The sequence below is a fragment of the Xyrauchen texanus genome, chromosome 8, assembly GCF_025860055.1.
Source record: "Xyrauchen texanus isolate HMW12.3.18 chromosome 8, RBS_HiC_50CHRs, whole genome shotgun sequence".
In the NCBI taxonomy this organism is placed as follows: domain Eukaryota; kingdom Metazoa; phylum Chordata; class Actinopteri; order Cypriniformes; family Catostomidae; genus Xyrauchen; species Xyrauchen texanus.
Window position 1 is genome coordinate 22,116,011 of NC_068283.1, and position 24,078 is coordinate 22,140,088.

Sequence of the window (24,078 nt, forward strand, 5' to 3'; positions counted from 1 at the left end):
TATTTCATGCAATAAAATCTAATGTAGGTCAAGTTATTTTTAAAATTGGCCACATTAACAGAGTAGTATTAATAGTATGCAATTCACCATAAGCATAGTTTTTGTGCCCAATATTAATTGCTGTATTTAAATGATTATGCACATGATTATCAGATCTGTAGTCATTTTTGCCACTAATTTTGACATTCTCCATCTCTGCAGCTGGTTGATGCTTTGAAAGAACAGGAGGAGATCAACTTCCGTTTAAGGCAGTACATGGACAAGATCATCCTGGCTATCCTAGACCACAACCCCTCCATCCTAGAAATAAAGCATTAGGCTCTCGGTCATTCCTCTTGTGCTGAGAGTGGATACATGCTTCATAGAGAGCTCTCAATTCAGGCAAAGGCTGTCATCTTGTACTTGTATCTTGTACATCTTGTACAGAGCAAGTTGCTGTTAAAATGATTGTCTCTCATGTGCTCAGTCTCACACACACACAGGTTACAGTTTCCATAGCCACTTATGTCATCATGCTGTGATTTTAAGTTGTACAAATGACAAAAACAAATGATGAAACTGGAAAATAGTGTAGAAGTGTACTTTTCACTCTCAGTTATGTTTACACATTACCTCTGTGAGGTAACTCAGTGTTGTATTCTACACATGAACAAAACAAGTAGAAGTAAATTAAATCACAATGATCACAGCATAGAGGAGAGCTTTACATGAATTGACAGGGTACGGCATGGTTTTTATTTCTTTATGTTGTTGAGGATTCCAATTTAAATGTGCCAGAAGACCTCTAGACTTTTTCTAAACCTTATTTTCATAGTACTGTTCACCTATGAACAATTTAGCACTGATTCAACAGACAGAGCAACGGAAAGACAAGATGTCTCTCTTTGCCTGAGACTTCATGCAACATGACGATTGCAGCTATTATGTAATTATGATCAGCAAATAAAGGAGCTTCCAGACTGTTCTCTAATAATGTGGGCAAACATCATGTCAGTCTTCCCAAAGAGAGGAACTAGGCTCTAAAGTACATTCTTGCTAAAGCCCCCATAAAATCGCTTGACGAGTACAGTATTGTGGCCCGTGTTGACATATTACTTATTGAAACAAGGTGTCACATATCGAAGGGCTCGTCCTTCTTTTTAATAGCCAATAAGCTTTAGTTAAGTAACAGCCATGACCCCTGAATTGCCACTTGCAATTTTGTTGTAGGGGATATCAGGGAGTGGGACATTCTCATTCCAGAGAGCATTTGATTGGACAAAAATCTGTTGTGCAGCATCAATAATTTGGTCTTTTTTCCCCATAAGAGAAAGTGTATTATAAGCATACATATGAACTGAAAGTGAATTATGTCATCTTTTAAGAGTACACTAGCTTATATATGGCTTCAAAGATAACAGACAGTGAATAAAAGCCACAAAACTATAATTTGGATTTCATGAGGTCTTTAATGCATAACGCTCTTAGTGGCCATACTGATGGACTGAAATAATTACACATCCTCAAACAGGCCTGTATTGGCCATCAGCTCCCTTTGACTGAGGGATCACATACATTTATCAACAAAGAAGCACAAGAGAGGGAAACAGTTTGAGCAGAGATGACACAGTTGTACAATATAGTATATGCATAGAAAGAAAATCCATAGAAAATGTGAAAAAGAAGGGTTTATTTTTCTTAGAAATATGTAAAGGTTTCGATTAAATGGTCAATTGAAGTTTCAAGCTACAGTAGAGTGAATGGTTCTAGTACTTAATGAGAGGGTAAGGATTATGAAATTAATAAAGTTGTCTTGCTTAACAAAGAATGACAAAAGTCCCCCAAAAAATGATTGCCATTATATAATCTGAATTAAAGCATTAACTAAGTTCCATTAACAGGTGATGATGGATCTATACATCTTTTGGCAAAAAGAAAAAAAAACTTGGATTTGCGGAACAACAAATATGCAAATGCAGTACTTTATAAGCCTGATAATCTTCTTGATATTGTACATCAGTGCCATGGGTAGAATAAAATGCATATTAAATAAAAGTGCTTGAACGTACATCCCATGAATGTATCACCATGCTACTCAGTATTCAGTATTCCCATTTTCCCCATGAATGTATGAAATATTATTTAGCTAGTCAAACATGTGAATCACAGTATTTTAAATGATTGTGTAGTGTGGTAAAGGAGCCAATACAGCTACATGCTCGATTGTCACAAACTAGTTTTGCTTTGTTGCACAAATTGTACTGAATCTATTTCTTTGCATGTTCTTAATCTCTTTCTGTTTTTGCCCTTTATTTGGAATGTAACAAATAATGTTAAAATTTTGGTTGTTTAAATAACTATTAATCTAATCAGTTAGAGGAGCTTTTATGTATTTCTGTTATACCTTGTGTTGTAGCATTTTTCACTCATTGTAAATGTTGTACAGAGATTAGTTACTATTTGTATCGATGTCCCACTCATCAACCTTAATGAATAAATGAATGGCTGTCTTTTATACAGTTTTATGATAAAATGGCAAGATATCTTACATATTACAAAGTAATGTACTGGTATAAGACAACTCTAATTGTTTTGTCAATATGACTGTTGAAATTATTAAGTGACATCAAAGTTACTGTAATATTCCTCTGCTTACTCATAAGTAGTTGTGATACCATAGACAATACTCATTTGGTATTATGGGTTTAAAGAAATGAAAGCTTGTTCTAAAGCAGCTGAACAAATCTTATGAAGAAACACCCATTTAAAACTTTACTGATTCATATCATTTCTATTAAACACATTGAATGAACAAAACCATTTCCAGCAACAATCTTGTTTTTGCACATTTTAAAGAGTTGAGCTGTGTCTGTATCCACTCTTAAAAACGTTACACAGTTTGACATCTTTAAGGGTCAAGGTTTACACAATATTTAATTGTTTACGCCTATTTTATTTATTTTTTGTCCCATATGTAACAATAAATTGATATAACTCATGTCTGTTCACACAAGTAGAGAAGGACAAAAAAATTATATTTCAGAACATTAAATAATAGTGTAAAGGCCTCAAGAGTAATGGCAAATTTAGAATGTACAATAAATGACTCATTTTGGCATGACTTGAGATGACAAGTGTATTGACTTTTTTTGTTTTCTACATAGGGTGTCCAGATTCCTGCTTGTGGAAAATGGGTCAGCCCCCTCCCAGCAAAAATGAAATTGATGTATCCTTACCTAGGCGCAGATCAATGCGAAGTAGAGGGTGCATCCGCATCTGTAACTGTTGTCACCTTGTACCTTTTGCTGGCAGCAATTTTTTTCAGTGTGCGCTTGTCTTTCAAGAGTTTATCGTAAAATGCAGAGCAGTGCAGTACAAACTTAAGATGTACGGAAAGCATTGCATTCACGACTGTTACAAATGAGTTGAGGTTTATCTGGTGTCCATGCTGCATTCATTAATGAGAACACACGCTCCACAGATGCAGATGTCCCAGGCAGGCATAAAACAAACTTCACGACATTGACTAAGACTCCAAAATGTATGGTCTTGCTCTCCAGGGGCCAGTTGCACCAGCAATACGTACATTAGAACTTAGCCTAGTTTTGGCGTAAATGGGCACCAAGTCACAATTTACACACCACTAAATACTTGAGCGTTGCACCATTAAACTTAGGTAGGACGTAACCCTACGTATAAACTAAATATTTATGGAAGACACCGACCAGGAGTAATGGATGGAATAAAAAAGCAGAATGATATTTTAATGATCAGTGAGCTCATGTTTTGCGCGACAGGCTTCAGTCCTTACGACATGTATGATGGTGTTGGCATTTACAATTACGAGAGAGAAAATAAGTACTTTTAAGCAGCTCTTCAGCATGAACCAGATCTAACAGTGCAGTTCCCTGTGTCTGTCATTCACTCGACGTTGTGTCGATGTAGTAACACTAGGTGTTCGATCTTGAGAGCTCCAATCACCTTTGCTTAAAAAAGAAAATGCCAATGAGAATTGGTGAGTGGAATTTGCATGCCACTCTCCACCCCAGACATACGGGTAGAAAAGGAGATGGCATGCGTCACTCATTCATATTTTTTCTTCGGAGCCGAATGCATGCTTGTGTTCATCCTCGCACCTTTCACTACCTGCATTATTTTATGGCGCATTTTAGCGGTGCTTAGGCAGCCGAGTCTGCAGGTGCTAAAAGAGTATATTCATAAAAGAGTATATTTCCTTCTAAAAGAGCTCGCGCAAATGCCTAGCGTCTTTTTATATTTGTCCTTCCGCGTTTGCGCTACAGGATGTGGCCATTATCTCTCCCCTCCGTCCGGAGTGCTTGGGTTGCCAGCATGCAGAGGCAGCTTTAGTGGAAGGGTCATGTTCTCATTCTCGCGAGAACATTCCCATGAGAACGTTGCGGTTGCAGCTCACTTCCTTCATTAGGAAGCAAGGAGCCACCACAGCTGCTCCCCAACCTGGTCCATCCTGGGCTGATGCTCAGACTCTGACTACACTCGATTGCAGCTATTATGTAATTATTAGGGCTGTCGATTTAACGCGTTAATAACGTACGATTAATTTGACAAAAATGTACGTGTTAAAAAAATTAACGCACTTTAATCGCAATGCTTAACTGAGAAATTCAAGCTTGTAGTACCACCTGTTTACTCCAGAGGGCAGTAATTGAAATTTCAGCTGTGTGAGCAACACACAGTTTATACAGAGAAGGAAACCATTTCTTGCGTTCAAAACACTTGATGGAGCGCAAATGCCATCTTTAAGGGATCTTAAGATGTGTTTAAAGATTGAGTATTAAACTATATTTAACTCGACACAGTGACCTAAACATTTTATTTTTATGACACAACACACCCGAGACGCGACACAAGCATGTCTGACGCAGGTCGTACGGTCTTTACCTCACAAATATTTAATTACCAACAAGGTTAAGGAGGTGTCCTTTAAACTGTTACACCGTTTTTACCCAGTCAGTCTTTATTTAAGAAACATGCTCCCTGAAATAGATCCACTTTGCTCCTTCTGTAATGCTGTAGATGAAAAGTTTGTTTGTTTGTACTTACCTCTATTTTAACTAGTTATTCATTTTATTTAGTTTTCACAGATTTGATAACTTAAGTTAATATTTTCTGATTAATCTGTTTATTTTTCTTGCCAAGTTTTTAATACATAAGTGTAAATTTATGTCTATTAACCCCTATTTGCACTTTTTTGTAAAGACTTTAAATATTATTTAAATACTCTTTGTACCTCCAACAACTCCAAAGCATTGAAAGCCATTGCACTATGTAATGAATATAATGTCTTTGCATTATTGTAAAATATATCTGTAGTATTGTGTACTATGTGTACCCCTGGCTTGGTTCTAAAAAAAAAATGTCTAACGCAGGTGTAAATTGACGGGTCCCTAAACAAACCCTCACAATAAATCTCCAACTGATTGCAAAATTCACTTGTGAAATGGATTGCTGTGAAATGTGTGCCAATGACTGACTTATGATCAATAATATTGTAGTAAACAATACATTGTATTCCAAAGCTACTTTTTAAATTGTCTTATCAATGATGAACTCTTCTGCCACAAGAATATAATATAATTTTTTTTATATTTATAATTATGTATAATTATTTCATCATTATATATTGAATTATTGTTATATGAGGGACTTTCTCAGCAAATATTTGTATATGCGATTAATCGTGATTAATTAATCGGGACACCATGTAATTAATTCGATTAAAATTTTTTAGCGATTGACAGCCCTAGTAATTATGATCAGCAAATAAGGGAGCTTCCAGACTGTTCTCTAATAATGTGGGCAAACATCATATCAGTCCACCCAAAGAGTGGAACTAGGCTCTAAAGTACATTCCAGTTAAAAACCTCGTAAAATCACTTGACGAGTACAGTATTGTGGCCTGTGTTGACATATTTCCTAATGAAACAAGGTGTCACATATCGAAGGGCTGGTCATTCTTTTTAATAGCCAATAAGCTTTAGTTAAGTAACAGCCATGACCCCTGAATTGCCACTTGCAATTTTGTTGTAGGGGATATCAGGGGGTGGGACATTCTCATTCCAGAGAGCATTTGATTGGACAAATATTTGTGTTGTGCAACATCAATAATTAGATATTTTTCCCATAAGAGAAAGTGTTTTATAAGCATACATATGAACTGAAAGTGCATAACGCTCTTAGTGGCCATACTGATGGACTGAAATAATTACACACCCTCAAACCGGCCAACCCAGGGCTGATGCAGGAGCTGTGTACTGCGACCTGCCTCGCCTTACATACGACAAAGATCACGGCACACACCCTGGGCCGGACAATGTCCACTCTTGTGGTCCAAGAGCGACACCTGTGGCTCAACCTTGCGGAGATGCATGACGCAGAGTAAGTCCGCTTTCTCGATGTGGCCATCTCCCAAGTGGGGCTTTTTGGTGACACCATCAAGGATTTCGCCCATCAGTTCTCAACAGTGAGGAAGCAGACCAAGGCGATTAATCACATCCTGCCACAATGTGACTCGGCCACCTTCAGGCCTACAAAGTCCCGTGCCCCTTCTGCTTCTCACCAGATATGTTCCCCTGCAGTGCTGGCCCCGGCTCCTATACCATCGGAGAATGTACGCTGGCTTCAGAGAAAGAGATTTTCCCGTGGGAAGTCGGCTCCACCTGCCCGTCAGCTGGTCCCCAAGAACCCAAGATGGGTGCAGGTAGACCTGTTCGCCTCCCAAGAGTCCTCTCACTGCCCCCTTTGGAACTCCCTGTCCAAGGCCCCCCTCGGCACAGATGCCTTGGCGCACAGCAATGTTTTTCACTCAAGCCCACTCATCAAAGAGTGTGGTTTTGTCAATCAATCTGAGAGCGGGGTTTCTGGAGTAGAAGTATTCAAGGCTACTCAGAATGTCTTTCCACAATGGGATGTCTCTCAGTAGGGCCCACTCAACTTTTTCTGTGTTCTCCAATAAGCAGCTCCAGTTTTAAAGGTAATCCACCGATGCTGAACAAAAATGTCTCACTGCACAAAATAAATCATCAATAAATAGATTCCTTCAGCCTGGCCTGCAAGACTTTTCTCAGGTCATGAATGTGCAAAGCTATGGCCATGCAGATACGCAATGATACACAAAAAGCTCCACAAATCTCCCACCTCACTTTACAACCTCACTTTACCAGGCTCTGTCTTTGACTCTGTGGCAGCGGGGGCGTGGTCAAGCGCCCGACCGGGAGAGAAAAAGCGGTAAGGGCGCTTACACCTGAGCTAAATTATGTCTAACACCTGTCTCTAATTTCAGTGAGCATGGGGAGAGCGGCATTAAAGGCAGCGAGAGGGCCTCCATGGAGATAGAGAGACTGACTTAAGAGTTACTGTGTGTGTCATAAAGCTTGATGTGTAAAAGTGCTGTGTGCACATTAATAACAATAATAAAGAACCTCACCTCTGAGCCACTGCGTCAAGTGTCATCCCTTGGAGGAGACCTTTACATTGGTGCCGAAGCCCGGGAAGGAGGAGGGATGTCCGTCGCAGAGTCCTCGACACTGCTGTCCACCCTGGGGAGCACCGCTGCCATCTTCTGGGTGACGGAGTAGCCCGACCGCCCGGATGCGGGGAATGGCCGTCGTCCGCGGGGCAAGTGGGGACTGGATAACCCGACTGCCTGGAGCGAGGGAGCCGCTGCCGGGGGCGGAAGAGTGCCCTGCCATCCCAAAAGACGCGGAAGGGTCGAGGGAGACCGCCGTCCGCGAGGGGAGGAGGGAAGAAACTCTCCGACCGCCCGGAGCGGTAGAGCCGCTGCCAGGGGCAGTGGAGTGTCCCCATTTGCTGCCAGAAAAGCGGAGGCGCGTTCTGCCCACTGGGGGTCGAAGGTTTCACTCCAGTTCGCCCGGGGTTGGAGCGGCTGTCGTCCGCCTGAGTGTGGAGGAGTGTTCGAGGACCACGCGACGGTACATCAGAGAACTGGTGAGTGAGCTTTTTCTCTCTCTCCTCTCTCTCTCTCTGTCGCACCGTGTTAGCCTTTTCCCTCGCCTATTTTGTTTTGTTGTTGTTGTCTTCCCCTCCTGTCTCCTCCCAGGGCGAGGAAGGCGGGGATGACCACGCAAGATGGGGGGGTGTGTACGTCATGCCAGTGGCACCCCGGCCTGAGATAACGCCGGGAGGAGTGTGGAGCGGAGGGGGGCGGGGCCGGTCGGAATATCGCGCGCCCGGTCCCCAATTGGCCTGATGAGGCGTGCAAGGGATAAAGGCGGCCGGTGACGATGGTTCGAGAGAGAGAGAATTACGGGCATGTCCGTCATGTGTGTGTTTATGTGGTCTTTTAAGTTTACCATTAAACTATGATTTATATCGTCAAGCCGGTTCTCGCCTCCTAATTTGCATTGAATACCTTTACAGACTCCTTTTTTAGAAATTGTAACTCTTTTTGAAGATCCAGATTATATATGGGACAAAACCAGATTTGTTCAGAATAAGTCGGGATACTAGAAAAAGGATGTCTGGCCACCCTACTTCTACATAAATTCCATGCTCTGTAATGCATTAATAGATTTATGTAATACAATCATGTGGAAAAACATTACCTGCAGCTTATTTTGACTAGTGCTAGACGTGACTGTGTGTCCATCTAGTGGACAAAGCCTGCCCTGCACCGACAGGTGATTGTGGATAGGCCACTGAAAGTGGCCATCTGAATCATGTAAGATGCGTTAACTTAATCTGTGAGGAATAGCAACAATTTGAAAAGTGATATATAACAAATTTGTCGTGGTTGAGGGCAGCGAGACAAAAAGATGAAAGATGAATCCAGATGCGAAAATTGGGCATTTGCAAACAGAACAGAAATTGTGTAAAACCTCTTAAATGTAGCTTACTTTAAAATTCTGTAAATATATTTTATAGATAGATATATTTTAAAGATTATATTGTTGTCTTCTCATAGTGCATCCTGGTGCCATCACTTCCCCAGGTAAATGGTGCACACGTACATGACCGTCCATGTGATGTAAAAGAAAACAGGACTCATCGGACCAGGCGACCTTCTTCCACTGCTCCAAGGTCCAATATCGATGCTCGGGAGTCCATTGTAGGTGCTTTCGATGGTGGACAGAGGTCAGCATAGTTTCAGAGATGCTCCGACCCAGTAGTCTGGCTCTTGTCAAAGTCACTCAGGTCTCTTTACTCCTACCGTTTTCTCCTGTATTCAACCTGTTGACTATGAGAACTATTTTCTCACTTACCATCTAATCTACCCAGATGTTATTCACTTCACTTGTGGGTGGTCATAATATTTTGGTAACCAGAAACAATTCAAGATCGTTGTAGGATTAGAATAAATATATATCTTCAAATCAATGTGCAATGCAAAGAAGCTTCCCTTCCCTGCAAACGATACCATACACAATACCTAGAAAGAGTGGATGCTGAGGATATTTAATTTCAAAGAAAAAAAATCAGTGAGCTTAAAAGCTGAAATCAGGATATAATAACATTTTTAAGACAATTGTCGAGACAAAGCTCATAAAACTGGAACTGTCCCGGGTAAACCTGGAAGGCTGGTCACCCTAATCGTTCTTTTGTTTGTATTCTAATCATTAACACTGTTTTATATACACATCTTTGCAGTAGTATCAGTGTCAGCTTAAATTACAAAAACAGAGTGTGATCGGCTCATATTATGGCCGCGTTTAGCATGTCATATTATCGCGCATTAGCAACATGAATGCACAAGGTAATCATTAAATTACACATAATCTACTGAATACAGTATATATTACTTTAAATCATATTCAAGTGGTTAAAACAGCTTCTGGTACTGATCTTGTGTAAATTCTATTCATAGAATGAGGCATGAAGTCATTGAAAGCACATTTCAATGTCATATTATTTGTTGTCACACACAGTATGTGATTTCTCAGCTGTTTCAAATTTAATTTTACCTCTGAATGAAGAACTTCTCTGTAACTGTGCTGTGGCTTTAAAGGTGCACTGAGTAATTCTAATCCAATACACTTTGTCAAATTCTGCAAATATCTCCTCACAGTCTGTTAGCTGTCCATCTGTGGGTGGGCCAATATTTGTACACAGCCATGGCTCTGTAAATGGGACAAAAACAAAGTGGATCCACACAACACTACTTCAGCCAATCAGGGGGAACAAGGGTTCTTGCATGTGCACAGGATGGGGGGTGGGGGCAGAGCGAGAGGGAAATTCATTTGAAGAGTGACGGCAAATCTGGCTGATGCAAATTTTCTAAACTCCGACGACATATGGCTGGGAAACGGACCAAGATAAAAAGGTCAGACAAATATAAACAAAAAGAAGGACCCATATATGCTGTTGTTGTGATGTTTGATTTAGTAGCAGGAGAATTATGAATGTCTGGAGCTGGTGGGGGCAGAGCTTCCAAAGGAGCACTGAAAGGAGGGGTGTGTTTGTTTTGGCAGTTGAGTTAAAATATCAACAGTGTTTCTCAGGAATCACTGAGTGCACCTTTTATTCCAGTGATTTGTTAGATGTGGGCGAGGAACAGATCAATATTTAAATACTTTTTGACGATAAATCTATACCTTTTGACCAGTAGGTGCACTGAAGAACCCAGTAGGTGGTCCTTTTGTACTATAAATCTCCACCTTTGACCAGCCCTTACCAGTCAGTGGAGATACTGTACGCTCGAAGAATGCAAATCACCAAAAGATAAAAGATGAATGTGGAAGTGAAGTTAAATAGAAATTTATTGTAAAAAATAACTTAAATATTTATCTATTTCTTACCCACATCTATCATATCGCTAAGATATTCTTCTAATAATCATAATTTGTGTTCTGCAGAAGGAAGAATGTCATACACATCTGGGATGGCACGAGGGTGAGTAAATGATGAGAGGATTTTCATTTTTGGGAAAAATATCTCGTTATGAGTAACCTTATAAAAGCTGTTTTATTCGACATGGAGAAATTCCAGTCATGGGGGCTGCCATGTTAGGATAAAATGGCCAGTCAAATACTACTCACTTAATCTCAGTAACCTCCCTGTTATTGAACACTTTCACTAATGGATTAAATTAATTATGGCTGACAATGAATAGTACATTTCTACAATGACATCAGCAACTGAAAACTGTTTAAATAATGCTGCATTCATCCTGCTAGGTGTCAGTGTAAGTTCAATACAACAAATTCAAAAATCACATAATGCACCTTTAATATTTTAGCACTCCCCATAATTCATGATTGTAGTTTATATGTTAGCTGTGATATCCCTTACAAAAATGTACCAAGCCAACCTTAGAATACCACAGACAGACCTACTACATTTATTGTTACTTGCCTATAATGCAGCTGTGCTAATGGCATAGCCTTCATTGTCATCAAAATATCATGTTTATGTTGACATAGTAAACGAGTGGTGATTCTGGCTTACGTGGTGCCCTAGGCGAGAACCAACGTGGCACCCCCCTTAACTTCCCAACCCATAGCTACAAAAGCTACAAAAATCACATAATGGGGGCATAAAAGTAGTCTATAAGAATCTAGTGGTTAAATCCATGTCTTCAGAAGCAACATAATAGTTGTGGGTGAGAAACAGATAAATATTTAAGTAATTTTGTTTACTCTATATATCCACTTTCACATCATAAAATTACATGTGATAACTGTTTAGTTTCACTTTCAGATCTGAAAGTGTAAGTGGAGATTTAAAGTAAAAAGGGATTATCAATCTATTTCTCACCCACACCTATCATATCACTTATGAAGACATACACTGGTGGCCAAAAGTTTGGAATAATGTACAGATATTGCTCTTATGGAAAGAAATTGGTACTTTTCACCAAATTCACCAAAGTGGCATTCAGCTGATCACAATGTATAGTCAGGACATTAATAATGTGAAAAATTACTATTACAATTAGATTTTTTTTTTCCAGAACTTCTTAAACTACTACAGCTTTGCAGATTCTTGGCATTCTAGCCATCAGTTTTTCCAGATACTCAAGTGACATTTCACCCCACACTTCCTGTAGTCTTGTGAGGCACTTCTCACGCACCTTACAGTCTAGCTGATCCCACAAAAGCTCAATGCGGTTAAGATCCATAACACTCTTTTCTGATAATTTTTTGTCCAATGTTTGTGTTTCTTTGTCCACCTTTTCTTTTTGTGGCAAAAGTGGCTTTTTGTTTGCAATTCTTCCCATAAGGCCTGCACCCCTGAGTCTTCTCATTACTGTTGTACACAAAACCGGTGTTGAGCGGGTAGAATTCAATGAAGCTGTCAGCTGAGGACATGCGAGGCATCTATTTGTCAAACTAGAGACTCTGATGCATCCTCTTGTTTATTTGTTCATCTGACCTTCCACATCTCTTCTGTCCTTGTTAGAGCCAGTTGTCCTTTGTCTTTGAAGACTGTAGTGTACACCTTTGTATGAAATCTTCAGGGGTTTTTTTACATTTCAAGCATTGTATAGTCTTCATTCACCAAAACAATGATTGACTGATGAGTTTCAAGAGAAAGCTGTTTCTTTTTTGCCATTTTTGACCTAATATTGACCTTAAGACATGCCAGTATTTTGCATACTGTGGCAACTCAAAAACAAACACAAAGCACAAAACAATGTTAAGCTTCATTTAACAAACCAAAAAGCTTTCAACTGTGTTTGATATAATGGCAAGTGATTTTCTCATACCAAATTAGCAATTTAGCATGATTACTCAAGGATAAGTTGTTGGAGTGATGGCTGCTGGAAATGGAGTCTGTTTAGATTTGATTGAAAATGACTTTTTCCAGATTTCACGATCGCCATGCGAGGATTGGACATGTGAACTGCGAGCTCTGTGCACTTTGCAAGTTTTAACACTTTCAATGATATAAAACGATGAGATTCAATACACTCTGTTTTCATAACTGTTTTAGGAGGACAATATGTCAACGATTTTAAAATCCTCGGGCTCTGGAGACATTAAAAGACACTTATGGGCTCAAGCTGATACCCCCAATAGGGCCACGAGCCAGGGGGTCGATTTGGTCGGAGAGATGCGGGAAATACAGCGAGAGTTGCTGGGCATGTCGACAATGTTGTAGATCGTTTCTGATTTGGAGGATCTTGCTGTGATACGTCAATGACACTGCCATGGAGGCGAAGTTCTCTGAAATGGTTACAAGTGTGGGGGATGTCGAGAAACTGATTGATTATCTGGAGTCACTGGAGAGGGAATTATCTGCTAATCCACTAGCAACCAAGGTAGATTTGGAGCATGTCTGGGAGAAGTTAGAGGCAGAGGTGGACAGTAACAAAAGACATTTACTTGAGTACTGTACTTAAGTAAATTTTTTGAGTATCTGTACTTTACTTGAGTATTTTTTTTTTTTTCTGGAAACTTGTGACTTTAACTTCACTACATTTGAAAGACAAATATGGTACTTTTCACTCCACTGCATTTCTATCAAGGTCCTTGAGTAGAAAGTCATTACTATGTAGCAGCTTTGAAAATCAGTGGATGATTTTGTTTTCTTCTCTAAAACATGATTGGGTTTTTGCAGGTGATAGACATTCTATCAACAATTACTCTTGTAGGGTCACTTGTCGTGAAGTTCAATAATTTCCCAGCATTTTTTTAACACTGATCAGTTCGCAAAATGGAAGACGACAATTCCTCAGCGCAGTGCGCATGGCCATACTTAGAAAATATGTTCCAGTTTTCTGAAAATGTTAAAAATGTATTTCATTTGAAATGTTTTTAGAACAAGTAGCCTTTATAATGGTCACACATTATGCACACATTTTTTGTTTGTTGCATATATACATTGAAATTACTTTTTTCACATATCCCAGCTAAGCTGGGGTCAGAGTGCAGGGTCAGTCATGATACAGCACCACTGGAGCAGATAGGGTCAAGGGCCTTTCTCAAGGGCAGAACAGTGGCATCTTGAACCCCTGACCTTCTGGTCAGTAACCCAAAGCTTTAACCGCTACCGCCACCACTGTGTCTCAAATAATTTTTTATGGATATGCCTGCCAAGTTGCCATAGCCTTGTGGATACATCACTAATGCATAGGTAAGGTTCTACAATGACATTAGTTAGCATGCAAAAGCGTGAATTCAAATGTAAATGAGCTTGAGAGTTAAATAAGTTAATATCTTTTATATTTAAATGTATTTTATTACCTTGCTTAATTACGATAGTTATGTGTAAAGCTGCACGATTAAATCATAAAAAGATAGCAATCTTGATTCAAATACACACAGTCTCTTTCCTGTATGACAATGATTCGCCACTCTATTAAACCTTTGACAGAAATCATACCGGAACATTCAAATGTGTGTTGGTGCTGCCACTGAGCCAGAGAGAGCAGTTATCATATATAGGTATGAAACAGCTTCATGAACAGTCTTTTCTAGTCCTGGACTTACAGCCAAAGTGTGTGCTCATGTCTGCTTGAATCAAATGTGGATGAATGTATACACAAAGATGTGCGCACACTGCAAGAGCGGTGTGAGAACACTACCATGCTGCTTTTGTGGGGTGGGTAGGAGTTTTAAATAAAAAAAGTATTTTTTGTCAATTCAGTTGATTAATTTCTATAGGTTTTGGAACATTCTAAAAGCTCTTTATACCACAGAAATCTGCTCGATATAACTGGCCATAAACTGGAAATTGAGCGAGCTCACAGGGTTCCGGTGTGGAGATCCATAGAGGGAGACAGGAGATCATTAGATAAAGATCTTATGTTACATGAAGCGAGGAGTAAAGGAAGGCTTTCTTGGAAAAACCACAGCATTTTCTTGTTCCCAGACTTTGCAAATTCAACAAGAGAGAAACATGATCAATTTAAGGAATGCAAGAAACTTTTACATCAACGGAAGGCCGATTTTGCGCTGATATTCCTGGCCAAATTGAGAATAGATGCTGAGGAGGGCCATAAAACATTCACATGCACACAGCAAGTGATGTCCTTCATAAAGTTAACGGAGCGAGTCATTTTGTGATTTTTTTTTTATGCTGGTTCTGCCTAGTTTATTTTATAGATTATATTTTGCTGTTTAATTTCATCTCACAAATGTTGTATAGAAACACTGGACTTGAGCAATCCGACCTTTAGGCACCTAACCTATCTTGAACGGATGTTGCAAGCGGCTGGCACACCTCAAGATATAATATTGAGAGGAGACTTTAATCTTTTGATGGACTCAGTACTTGATCATAGTGAAGCAAAAGTGTGCAAGCCTCCTAGAGCAACACTGATGCTTCACAGGATGTGTACAAATCTTGGTCTTACAGATATTTGGAGACTTTTGAACCCTGTAGTTACTATAATTTTTTTTCATCAGTCCATAAGATTCTAGAATAGATTTTTTAAAATATATTTAAGTCCCTCATTTCATCTGTTGTTGAATGCTCAATTGAAAATTTTTATTCTCAGATCATGTCCTGATGTGTTTAGAGGTGTTACCACATACAGAGAAAAATAAATCATATAGTTGCCATTTTAATGTATCCCTTTTGCAAAATCCTGAATTCCAACAAATGTTAAAGGCTTAAATCAATGTTTATATGGAGACACCCTGGTCCTCAGTATCCTCTGTAGGCGTGGCTTGGGAGGCACTTTAGGTAAAAACTTTTAGGTTTTTAAAGCACGTGAACTTGTGGAGTTGGAAGGAAATATTAAAAGTGCAGAGGCAGTGCTGAAGAGCCTAATGGTCTCAGAGAATTTATCAGATTGAAATACAGATATAATACTATTTTGTTGTGGAAGGTAGAGTTTTGGCTATTCAAGGCAAGACAGTCATACTTTGAGTCGGGGGACAAAGCAGGGAAGCTTCTGGTTAGATATATAAAACAGAGAATGTCTTTTTCTACCATTCCCTCAGTGAAATCTGCTGGAGGTGAAATATTTACATCGGCCGTTGATATTAATAATGCTTTTAAAGAATTCTAATACAAAGAATTAAAATCTTGATATCTATAGTTCCACATCTTCGTCACTTTAAACTTTGTGGAACCATTAGAACTTCCTAAATTGACGTCTGAGCAAAAAAATTATCTTGATTCTGAGATAACCTTGGAGGAGCTTGGCCTGACGGCTATGCCCACTGAATATTTTAGATCTTAAGCTACAGAACTGGCTCCACTTTTTCTAGAAGTTCTTATGGAATCATTAAAGAATGGAAAGCTTCCGCCAACCATGACACAAGCCCAGGTCAGTGTGATACTTAAAAAGGACAAAGATCCAAGCGAGTGTAAGAGTTACCATCCAATTTCCCTGATCCATCTAGACATAAAAATATTGTAAAAAATGTTAAAGTTGTATGTTTGCTCAGAAAGTAAGAATGCGTTGTGAATATCTATAATCCTAACCATTATCTTTAGCTCGGGATGGGGGCAGGGTGGCACGATTTGGTGCAGCTTTCAGCCATTGCGAGCCAGGGGCGGGGTTGGCACAATTCGGGGCATCTTTCTCCCATTGCGATCTTGGAGCTCTGTGCAGGGGTGATCGATCAGGTACCCTATTGTAATACCCCAGAGAGTGTTGCCACCCTATGCACCTGCCTATATCGCCTATGCCAGCATCTGCTACTGGAAATAACACCACTGGGTCCAGGTGGAAACACACGTAACCTTTCTAAATATATATGTAGACTACAACAATTGTAGTTGTGTCCAAGTGGAAAAAATTCTGCCTCTTGTCAAAGATGAAAATGTCTAGGCTACTCTGAAATGTGACAGCGTTGTTTATCTTATCTTCAGATCTCCCAGGTATTTCTCTGCTGGCATGACATTGCATTAAACATTTAAAGCCAGTATTTTAAAAAAAATAATTATAATGGTACATTATAGTAAACATTGCATATAGATTGGCTGTATTTGTAAGGATTTTTCTCAACTTCCCCTCGAACAATCCACCAGGGGGAGCTATGGAACTTTGTGGGCTCACATGAGACCAATGAACTGAGACGATTTTTCTATTTCTTTGAGAAAGAGAAATATCCACAACAGCTAAGCAATATTTAGCCTTAGCACTCCATTAGCAACCAAATATAGCCTGATTAAGTTATCTTTAGTTATGATTCATTTGTCTTTTTTCAGACCATTGTGTACATTAGTTTTAGGCTACTGTTGTTCCCCAACAGCTCATGGTCATGATGCATTCATGCCACAGTAAAGACCTATCTTAAGTCCTTATTCAAAACAGATAAAAGTCACATGGATCTTATGTATGTGTGTGTACTCATGATACTGTAAGTTCACTTCAATGTGTCTGGCATTCCCTGCATAAAGTGTCTCATGATACTGTAAGTTCACTTCAATGTGTCTGGCATTCCCTGCATAAAGTGTGTATTCTAGCAATGTCCTCATTTTTCACATTGCTCAGGCTCTGATAAACCAGTCACCTCCCTCATAATTCTCATTAGACACATCTAACAGGAATGTGCTCTTCAAGAATTACTCACATGTATTTTATCACAGCTGTCCAAACACAAAATCTCCCAGACCCTCTCCTCCATTCAGTAAATGTATATTTGTCTCAGGTTTTTAGTTTTTAATGGGATGCAAGTTGAAACATCACGACCAGCCCAGCAGAAGCACTTTGGCTCAACAAATTTTGTGAGTTTGGCAGGACTACCTGATATTGACCAATGATAGATGGAGGAGAGTGTTCAAAAAACATGTTTGAAAACAATCAGCACAGAAATTCACACTTCACCTTTAATGATCAAAAATTTTACATTTGCTTTATTTGACATTTGCATGTCTTGAATCTGGATAACATTATATATATATATATACCCTAATGAACGATGTATGTATATTCAGACATGTCACAATTTTATGTATTCCACACTGACAGCGAATCATAGTTTTTTGCAATGTTTGCCTTTTCAATGACAATGAATCCTTTTATACTTATTCTAGGTGAAGTATAGTTGCACAAACAATTGTGATGTTTAAATAAGGTTGTGATGTTTAAATAGACAGAGCAATGTTTTGAAGGCGCCACTGAAAACATTTACACAATTCACCTTTAAGATGTTAGCTCTCTATGTTGTAAATGACTTTTACTCCCACACTGCCTGTCATGGTGTGTGCTACATTAAATCTGTACTAGGGGAATGTAATATTCTATTTGGGCCAGGCGAGGCTGGTCCTCATGATTGAGCTCTGTAAGGTGTGAATGACCTTCTTCTCACAAGAGCAGGGAGGATGGAAGCAAGAAATCCAAGGTAGGGGTCTGTCCCACTTTCACTCCTACTTTCCTGCCTCTCTTTTCTTATCTCTCTTTTGGGATGGGGGTTCTTGGACTGGTTTTGTGCTCATTTTATAGCCTGGATAGATAAGGCATTATTGATTGAATCCAGCAGTTGTATAACATGTTAGAGAAAAGAATGTTGTAAAGCATGCCCCATATATCAAATTTAGATCTTAATTTACACATATGACAACACTTAGATCATAGAGATCATGAGTGCTATTTCAGACTGTTTTCTATTCTGTTTTGTCAGCAACAAGCCATTTGTTTCTTAATTTTATTTTTGGCCAATGCAATAGTTTCTTTCTTGCTAGATTAATGTCTGATGTGTAGTTTTATGTCTCTGTTATCCACACTAAGTGCTTTTCCCACGTGGAGCTACTAAAGGTTCTTGCAGCCCTCCCCTACTGCAAATTACTGCTGGTATTGATTGTCTCTGTGTTAATTGCTGTTTTCTACATGGTGTCTGTCTGCCCTCAGGCCATAAAAAGATCACCATTTTCCACATGTCCAGTGGAGCATCTACACACGAGTCTTTTGAGGATGCAGAAAGTTTCTTCAGGCAAAGCAGTTTTGATTTTATGATGTGTTTCTAGGGAAAAATCAATCTGAAAGCCTCCTGCACTACATGAATGTAAGAGGGCTAAGACTTTTACTCCCTTAGAGAAAAATAAACGATCTAATGAACAATGTTATTATGATTTTTCATAATCCTAACTCAAACATAAAGTCAAACCTTACCTGAACCCTAAACCTAACCATGATTTTATCTGAAAATCACTGTTGTGTAGCACAATGAAAAAAATTGGGGTGATGAACGAGACGAAGGAAACGTATTACAAGTTATTGACATGCGTCAGTGATTTGCAGTGCATAAATAAATATGGAACGAGTAACCAAATTTGTTCGCAGAGTTCTCTTTTCATAGTGTTAGATAGGAGGCCAGGTAAAATTTTATCCCTGTATTGGAGCGGTTTGAAATTCTGTGGATTGGTCGGTCTGTATGGGACTAAAACTGAAGTCTCAAGTAGTACGATATCTTACGTTTTTGCAATTTCGTATGAATCATTAGGTTCCCCTTCTGTCGCTCTCTCCACGTTGTGTCGGAGAAGCGACACTAGGGGTCTCTCTTGAGCGCCGATATCCACCTCTGATCTATGAAAAAAGGCCAATGAGAGTTGGCAGCCAGTATTTGCATGTCCGCTACCGGACATACGGGTATTTAAGCGGCGCAAATACGGGAGTTCATTCAGAAAATTTCTTCGAGCCGATGGTCTGTCTGCAGTTTGCTGCGAGTTACACACCACTATAAACGTTCCTGTTTCCTCTGACGATCTGCATGCTGTTGGATCTTGACGGCGCACAACAGCGGCTTTCTCCTTCACATTGCACGGCGTGCATTGTTGCCCCTGAGCGCTTCGACAGCGCAGACACACACACACACACACACTGTGTATTAAAAGAGTAAATTCCTATTAAAAGAGTAATTTCTCTAAAAGAGCAAACACAGCGGCGTTGAACGTCCTTTTAAGGACGCGTCTTTTCAAGATGCCTTTCCACCCCTGTGTCGTTCCTGGATGCGGTAGAGTGCTTTCCGCTTCAGGCGGCCACAGGCGCTGTCTCGTGTGTTTGGGCGCGATCACACCGAGGCGGCGTTGTGGATGGTTCATGTTCTCACTGCGAGAACATGACCATGAACTACGTTAGTGATCGCGGCTTGCTTTCAACAGAAAGCAAGCCACCCCAGCTGCACCCCGCATTGCTCCTTCTTCCCACGGGATTGAGGATGGTGCGGTTGGCACTGGGGGCGATTTGGGGGCGGCAGCAGGTGCAGTTTCGCCGGGTAACCCCCCGCGAACCTCCCGTTCCCCGACACGCTCGATGGTTTCCGTCTACGCTTGCGGCGATAGCAGCTCGCCTCACGGCCTGGCTGCATATCCTCCCGAGTCCGAAGCAGATGAGCTCGCCACTGCATCGGAGAGTGCGGCGTCTGACGCCGAGGACTCCCCTGGACTGCCGCCTTCGGGCCAGCAGGCCCAGGCTGAGGCCGACGCTCAGATGTCCGACATGCTTGCCTGGGCCGCCATGAGCGTGGGGTTGGATTGGAACCCTCCATCCTCCCCACAGCCTTCACAGTTGGATGATTGGTTCCTGGGGGCGGCGCGCTGTTCGCGGCCTCGCATCCCCCCGGTTCCTTTCTTCCCGGAGGTGCATGATGAGCTGACGTCTACGTGGAGAGCCCCGCTCTCCGCTCGTCTAGGTGCCACCCGCTCCACTCTCACCACCTTCGAAGGCGGAGAGCGCCACGGATACGGGGCGATTCCCCAGGTCGATAGGGCAGTTGCATACCATCTATGCCCCGGTAGCCCTACCGCCTGGCGGGGCCGCCCCGTACTCCCATCCAAGCCCTGTAGGACAACATCCTCGCTCAACGCGAAGGCCTACAGTGCGGCTGGACGCGCTGCCTCCGCCCTGCATGCGATGGCCCTCCTGCAAGTCCACCAGGCCAAAGCACTCAACATGCACGGGGGTGGACCTGATCCTGATGTGCTGCAGGAACTGCGCTCAGCGACCGACCTTGCCTTGAGAGCGACGAAGGCCACAGCGCAGGCACTCGGTCAGGCGATGGCCACCCTAGTGGTCCAGGAACGCCATCTTTGGCTCAATCTGGTCAAGATGCGTGAGGCTGATAAGAACCGCTTCCTGGACGCACCTGCCTCCCAGATTGGCCTTTTCGGCGACACCGTCGAGGACTTCGCCCAACAGTTCTCCGCGGTGGAGAAGCAGACGGAGGCCATCTCTCACATGATGCCCCGCCGCAGACCTGCCGCTCACGGGCCCTGCCCGTCTGCCCGCCGAGGGCGTCCCCTGTGAAGAAACCAGCTCCTGCTCCGCCTCAACCCGGGCCCAGCTCTCAGCCCCAGCGTCGAGCACCCCGCAGGTGGCGCACGCCCCTGTCTCACCGAACCCCTCCAGGACCCGGAAGACTCCCAAGCATTCCTGAGACAGCCGACCCAGAGCTGAAGATGTTAGCTCCGAGGTGGTAAGACTGCTCCGCCCCCGGTGGAGGGCCGGGAAGAGAATCCTTTGTTTTTTCATGTTTCCACACCCCTGACGGGGCTGTGGTACCCACATTCTCATTAACAGAGCTATTTCCTTTGCCTCTGGGTCACCTGGCCCACAAATGCCGTTCTCACGGCAATCTGCTTTCAGATTACGACAGTCCCGGTACACCGGACGCGGCGATCCCGCCTTCCGCCTGCCCACGACTGTCCCCCGGCCGGCCGGTTCAGATGAGTCCAGAGGACGCCAGCATCAGACCTCCTCCTCAGTCATGATCCCGCCCCCTGCCGGGTGCGCGGAGCACGGTAAGTGCTTTGAGTCTATTCTCAGCACCTCAGCCTCGGGCCGCAACGAAGCCGCCCGACGCTGCATTACCTGTTCCGCCCCGCTGCGAGGCCCCGCCGGGTACGTCCAAAATACTCGTCCCTTTGGTGCCCCTAGCGCAGAGCTGGGAAGCGTGGCTTTCGCTCCCCAATGCATCACGCTGGCTGCACCGGACCATTCGACTCGGTTACGCAATTCAGTTTGCCCGGCTCCCACCCCTCTTAGCCAAGGGCGCGGTAGAGCCCATCCCTCCAACCAAAATGAGGAAGGGTTTCTACAGCCCTTACTTCATTGTACCCAAGAAAGGTGGCGGCTTACGACCAATCCTGGACCGGCAAGTTTTCAATCGGGCCTTGTTAAAACTCCCGTTCAAAATGCTCACGCAGAGAAATATTCTGGCTGGCGTTCAGCATCTAGATTGGTTCGCAGCGGTAGACCTGAAGGACGTGTACTTCCACGTCTCAATTCTGCCATGACACCAACCCTTCTTGCGGTTCGTGTTCGACGGCCAGGCGTTTCAGTACAAAGTCCTCCCCTTCGGCCTGTCTCTGTCCCCTCGCGTCTTCACGAAGGTCGCAGAGGCGGCCCTTGCCCCACTACAAGTAGCCGGCATCCGCAGAGACCAGGTGCTCCGGCACCTCAGCCGTTTGGGGCTTCAGGTCAACTGGGAAAAGAGCAAGCTCACTCCGGTTCAGAGCATCTCTTTTCTCGGGTTGGAGTTAGACTCAGTCTTAATGACAGCACGTCTCACGAGCGAGCGTGCTCAGTCGGTGCTGGACTGCCTCGCTTCCCTCAAGCCAGGCACAGTGGTCCCTCTAAAACTTTTCCAGAGGCTCCTGGGGCATACGGCATCCTCCGCGGCGGTCGCGCCGCTGGGGTTGATGCATATGAGACCACTCCAGCACTGGCTCCAGACTCAAGTCCCGAGACAAGCATGGCACCACGGCACGCATCGGGTAAGGATCACCCCCGCCTGCCTCAAAACACTCCGACCCTGGACAGACCTCTGCTTTTTACGGGCAGGAGTGCCCCTGCAGCAGGTGTCCCGACGCGTTCTGGTCACAACCGACGCCTCCGGTCCGGGTGGGGTGCCATGTACAGCGGAGCACGCAGCAGCGGGCCATTGGAAAGGGGCCCCGCTGCGTTGGCACATCAATTGCCTGGAGTTGCTGACCGTCCTTCTTGCTCTCAGGAAGTTCCTCCCGTTAGTTCGGGACAAACATGTCCTCGTGAGATCGGACAGCACCACGGTGGTGGCGTACATAAATCGCCAAGGGGGCGTACGCTCCCGCCACACGTCACAACTCGCCCGCCGTCTCCTCCTATGGAGCCAGCAGCGACTCAAGGCGCTGCATGCCACTCACATCCCCGGCAAGCTCAACGTCGTAGCGGACGCGCTATCATGACAACGCCTGCCCGGCGGGGAGTGGAGGCTTCACCCCCAGTCGGTCCAGCTGATTTGGGAACGGTTTGGCAAGGCCCAGGTAGACCTGTTTGCCGCCCAGGAAACCTCCCACTGCCCGCTCTGGTACGCCCTAACAGAGGCTCCCCTCGGGACAGACGCGCTGGCACACAGCTGGCCCTCGGGGCTGCGCAAGTACGCATTTCCCCAGTGAGCCTTCTTGCACCGGTGCTGTGCAAGTTCAGGGAGGACGAGGAGCAAGTCACGTTGGTGGCCCCCTACTGGCCCACTCGGACTTGGTTCTCGGAACTCAGGCTCCTCGCGACAGCTCCTCCCTGGCGAATTCCCCTGAGAAAGGACCTCCTCTCTCAGGGATGGGGCACGCTCTGGCACCCGCGCCCAGACCTCTGGAACCTCCACGTCTGGTCCCTGGATGGGACGCGGAAGAGCTAGCCGGCTTACCGGTGACCGTTGTGAATACCATCAACCAAGCCAGAGCCCCCTCTACCAGGCACCTTTACGCCCTAAAGTGGCGCTTGTTCACAGATTGATGTTCTTCCTGAGCCGAAGACCCGCAGAGATGCGCGATTAGGTCAGTGCTTCTGTTCCTACAGGAGAGGCTGGACAGGAGGCTGTCCCCGTCCACCCTCAAGGTGTATGTTGCCGCTATCGCTGCCCACCACGATCCTGTAGTCTTTGGGTAAGCACGACCTGATCCTCAGGTTCCTGAGAGGCACCCAGAGGTTGAATCCCTCCCGGCCAGGCCTAGTTCCCTCCTGGGATCTCTCGGTAGTCTTGGCAGGACTCCAGAGACCTCCCTTCGAGCCGCTCGAATCAGTTGGACTCAGGGCCCTCTCTCTTAAGACGGCCCTGCTGATCGCGCTCGCCTCCATTAAGAGGGTCGGGGACCTGCAAGCGTTCTCTGTCAGTGACACTTGCCTGGAGTTCGGTCCGGCAGATACGTCTGTGATCCTAAGACCGCGACCGGGCTATGTGCCCAAGGTTCCTACCACACCATTCCGAGATCAGGTAGTGAACCTGCAAG

The 24,078-nt window shown here is 43.4% G+C and overlaps 1 protein-coding gene across 3 annotated transcripts in view; it reads left to right on the plus strand.

The window, feature by feature from the left end:
* Positions 1-5,409, plus strand: part of LOC127648382 (rab11 family-interacting protein 4A-like) — an 80,650-nt gene extending 75,241 nt beyond the window's left edge. For all 3 annotated transcript variants that reach the window (XM_052133041.1, XM_052133044.1, XM_052133045.1), the window contains one exon: positions 202-5,409. In XM_052133041.1, the coding sequence (XP_051989001.1) occupies positions 202-318 (117 nt within the window). In that variant the 3' untranslated portion in view covers positions 319-5,409. The remainder of the gene's footprint in view (positions 1-201) is intronic.
* The last annotated feature ends 18,669 nt before the right edge of the window (positions 5,410-24,078 follow it).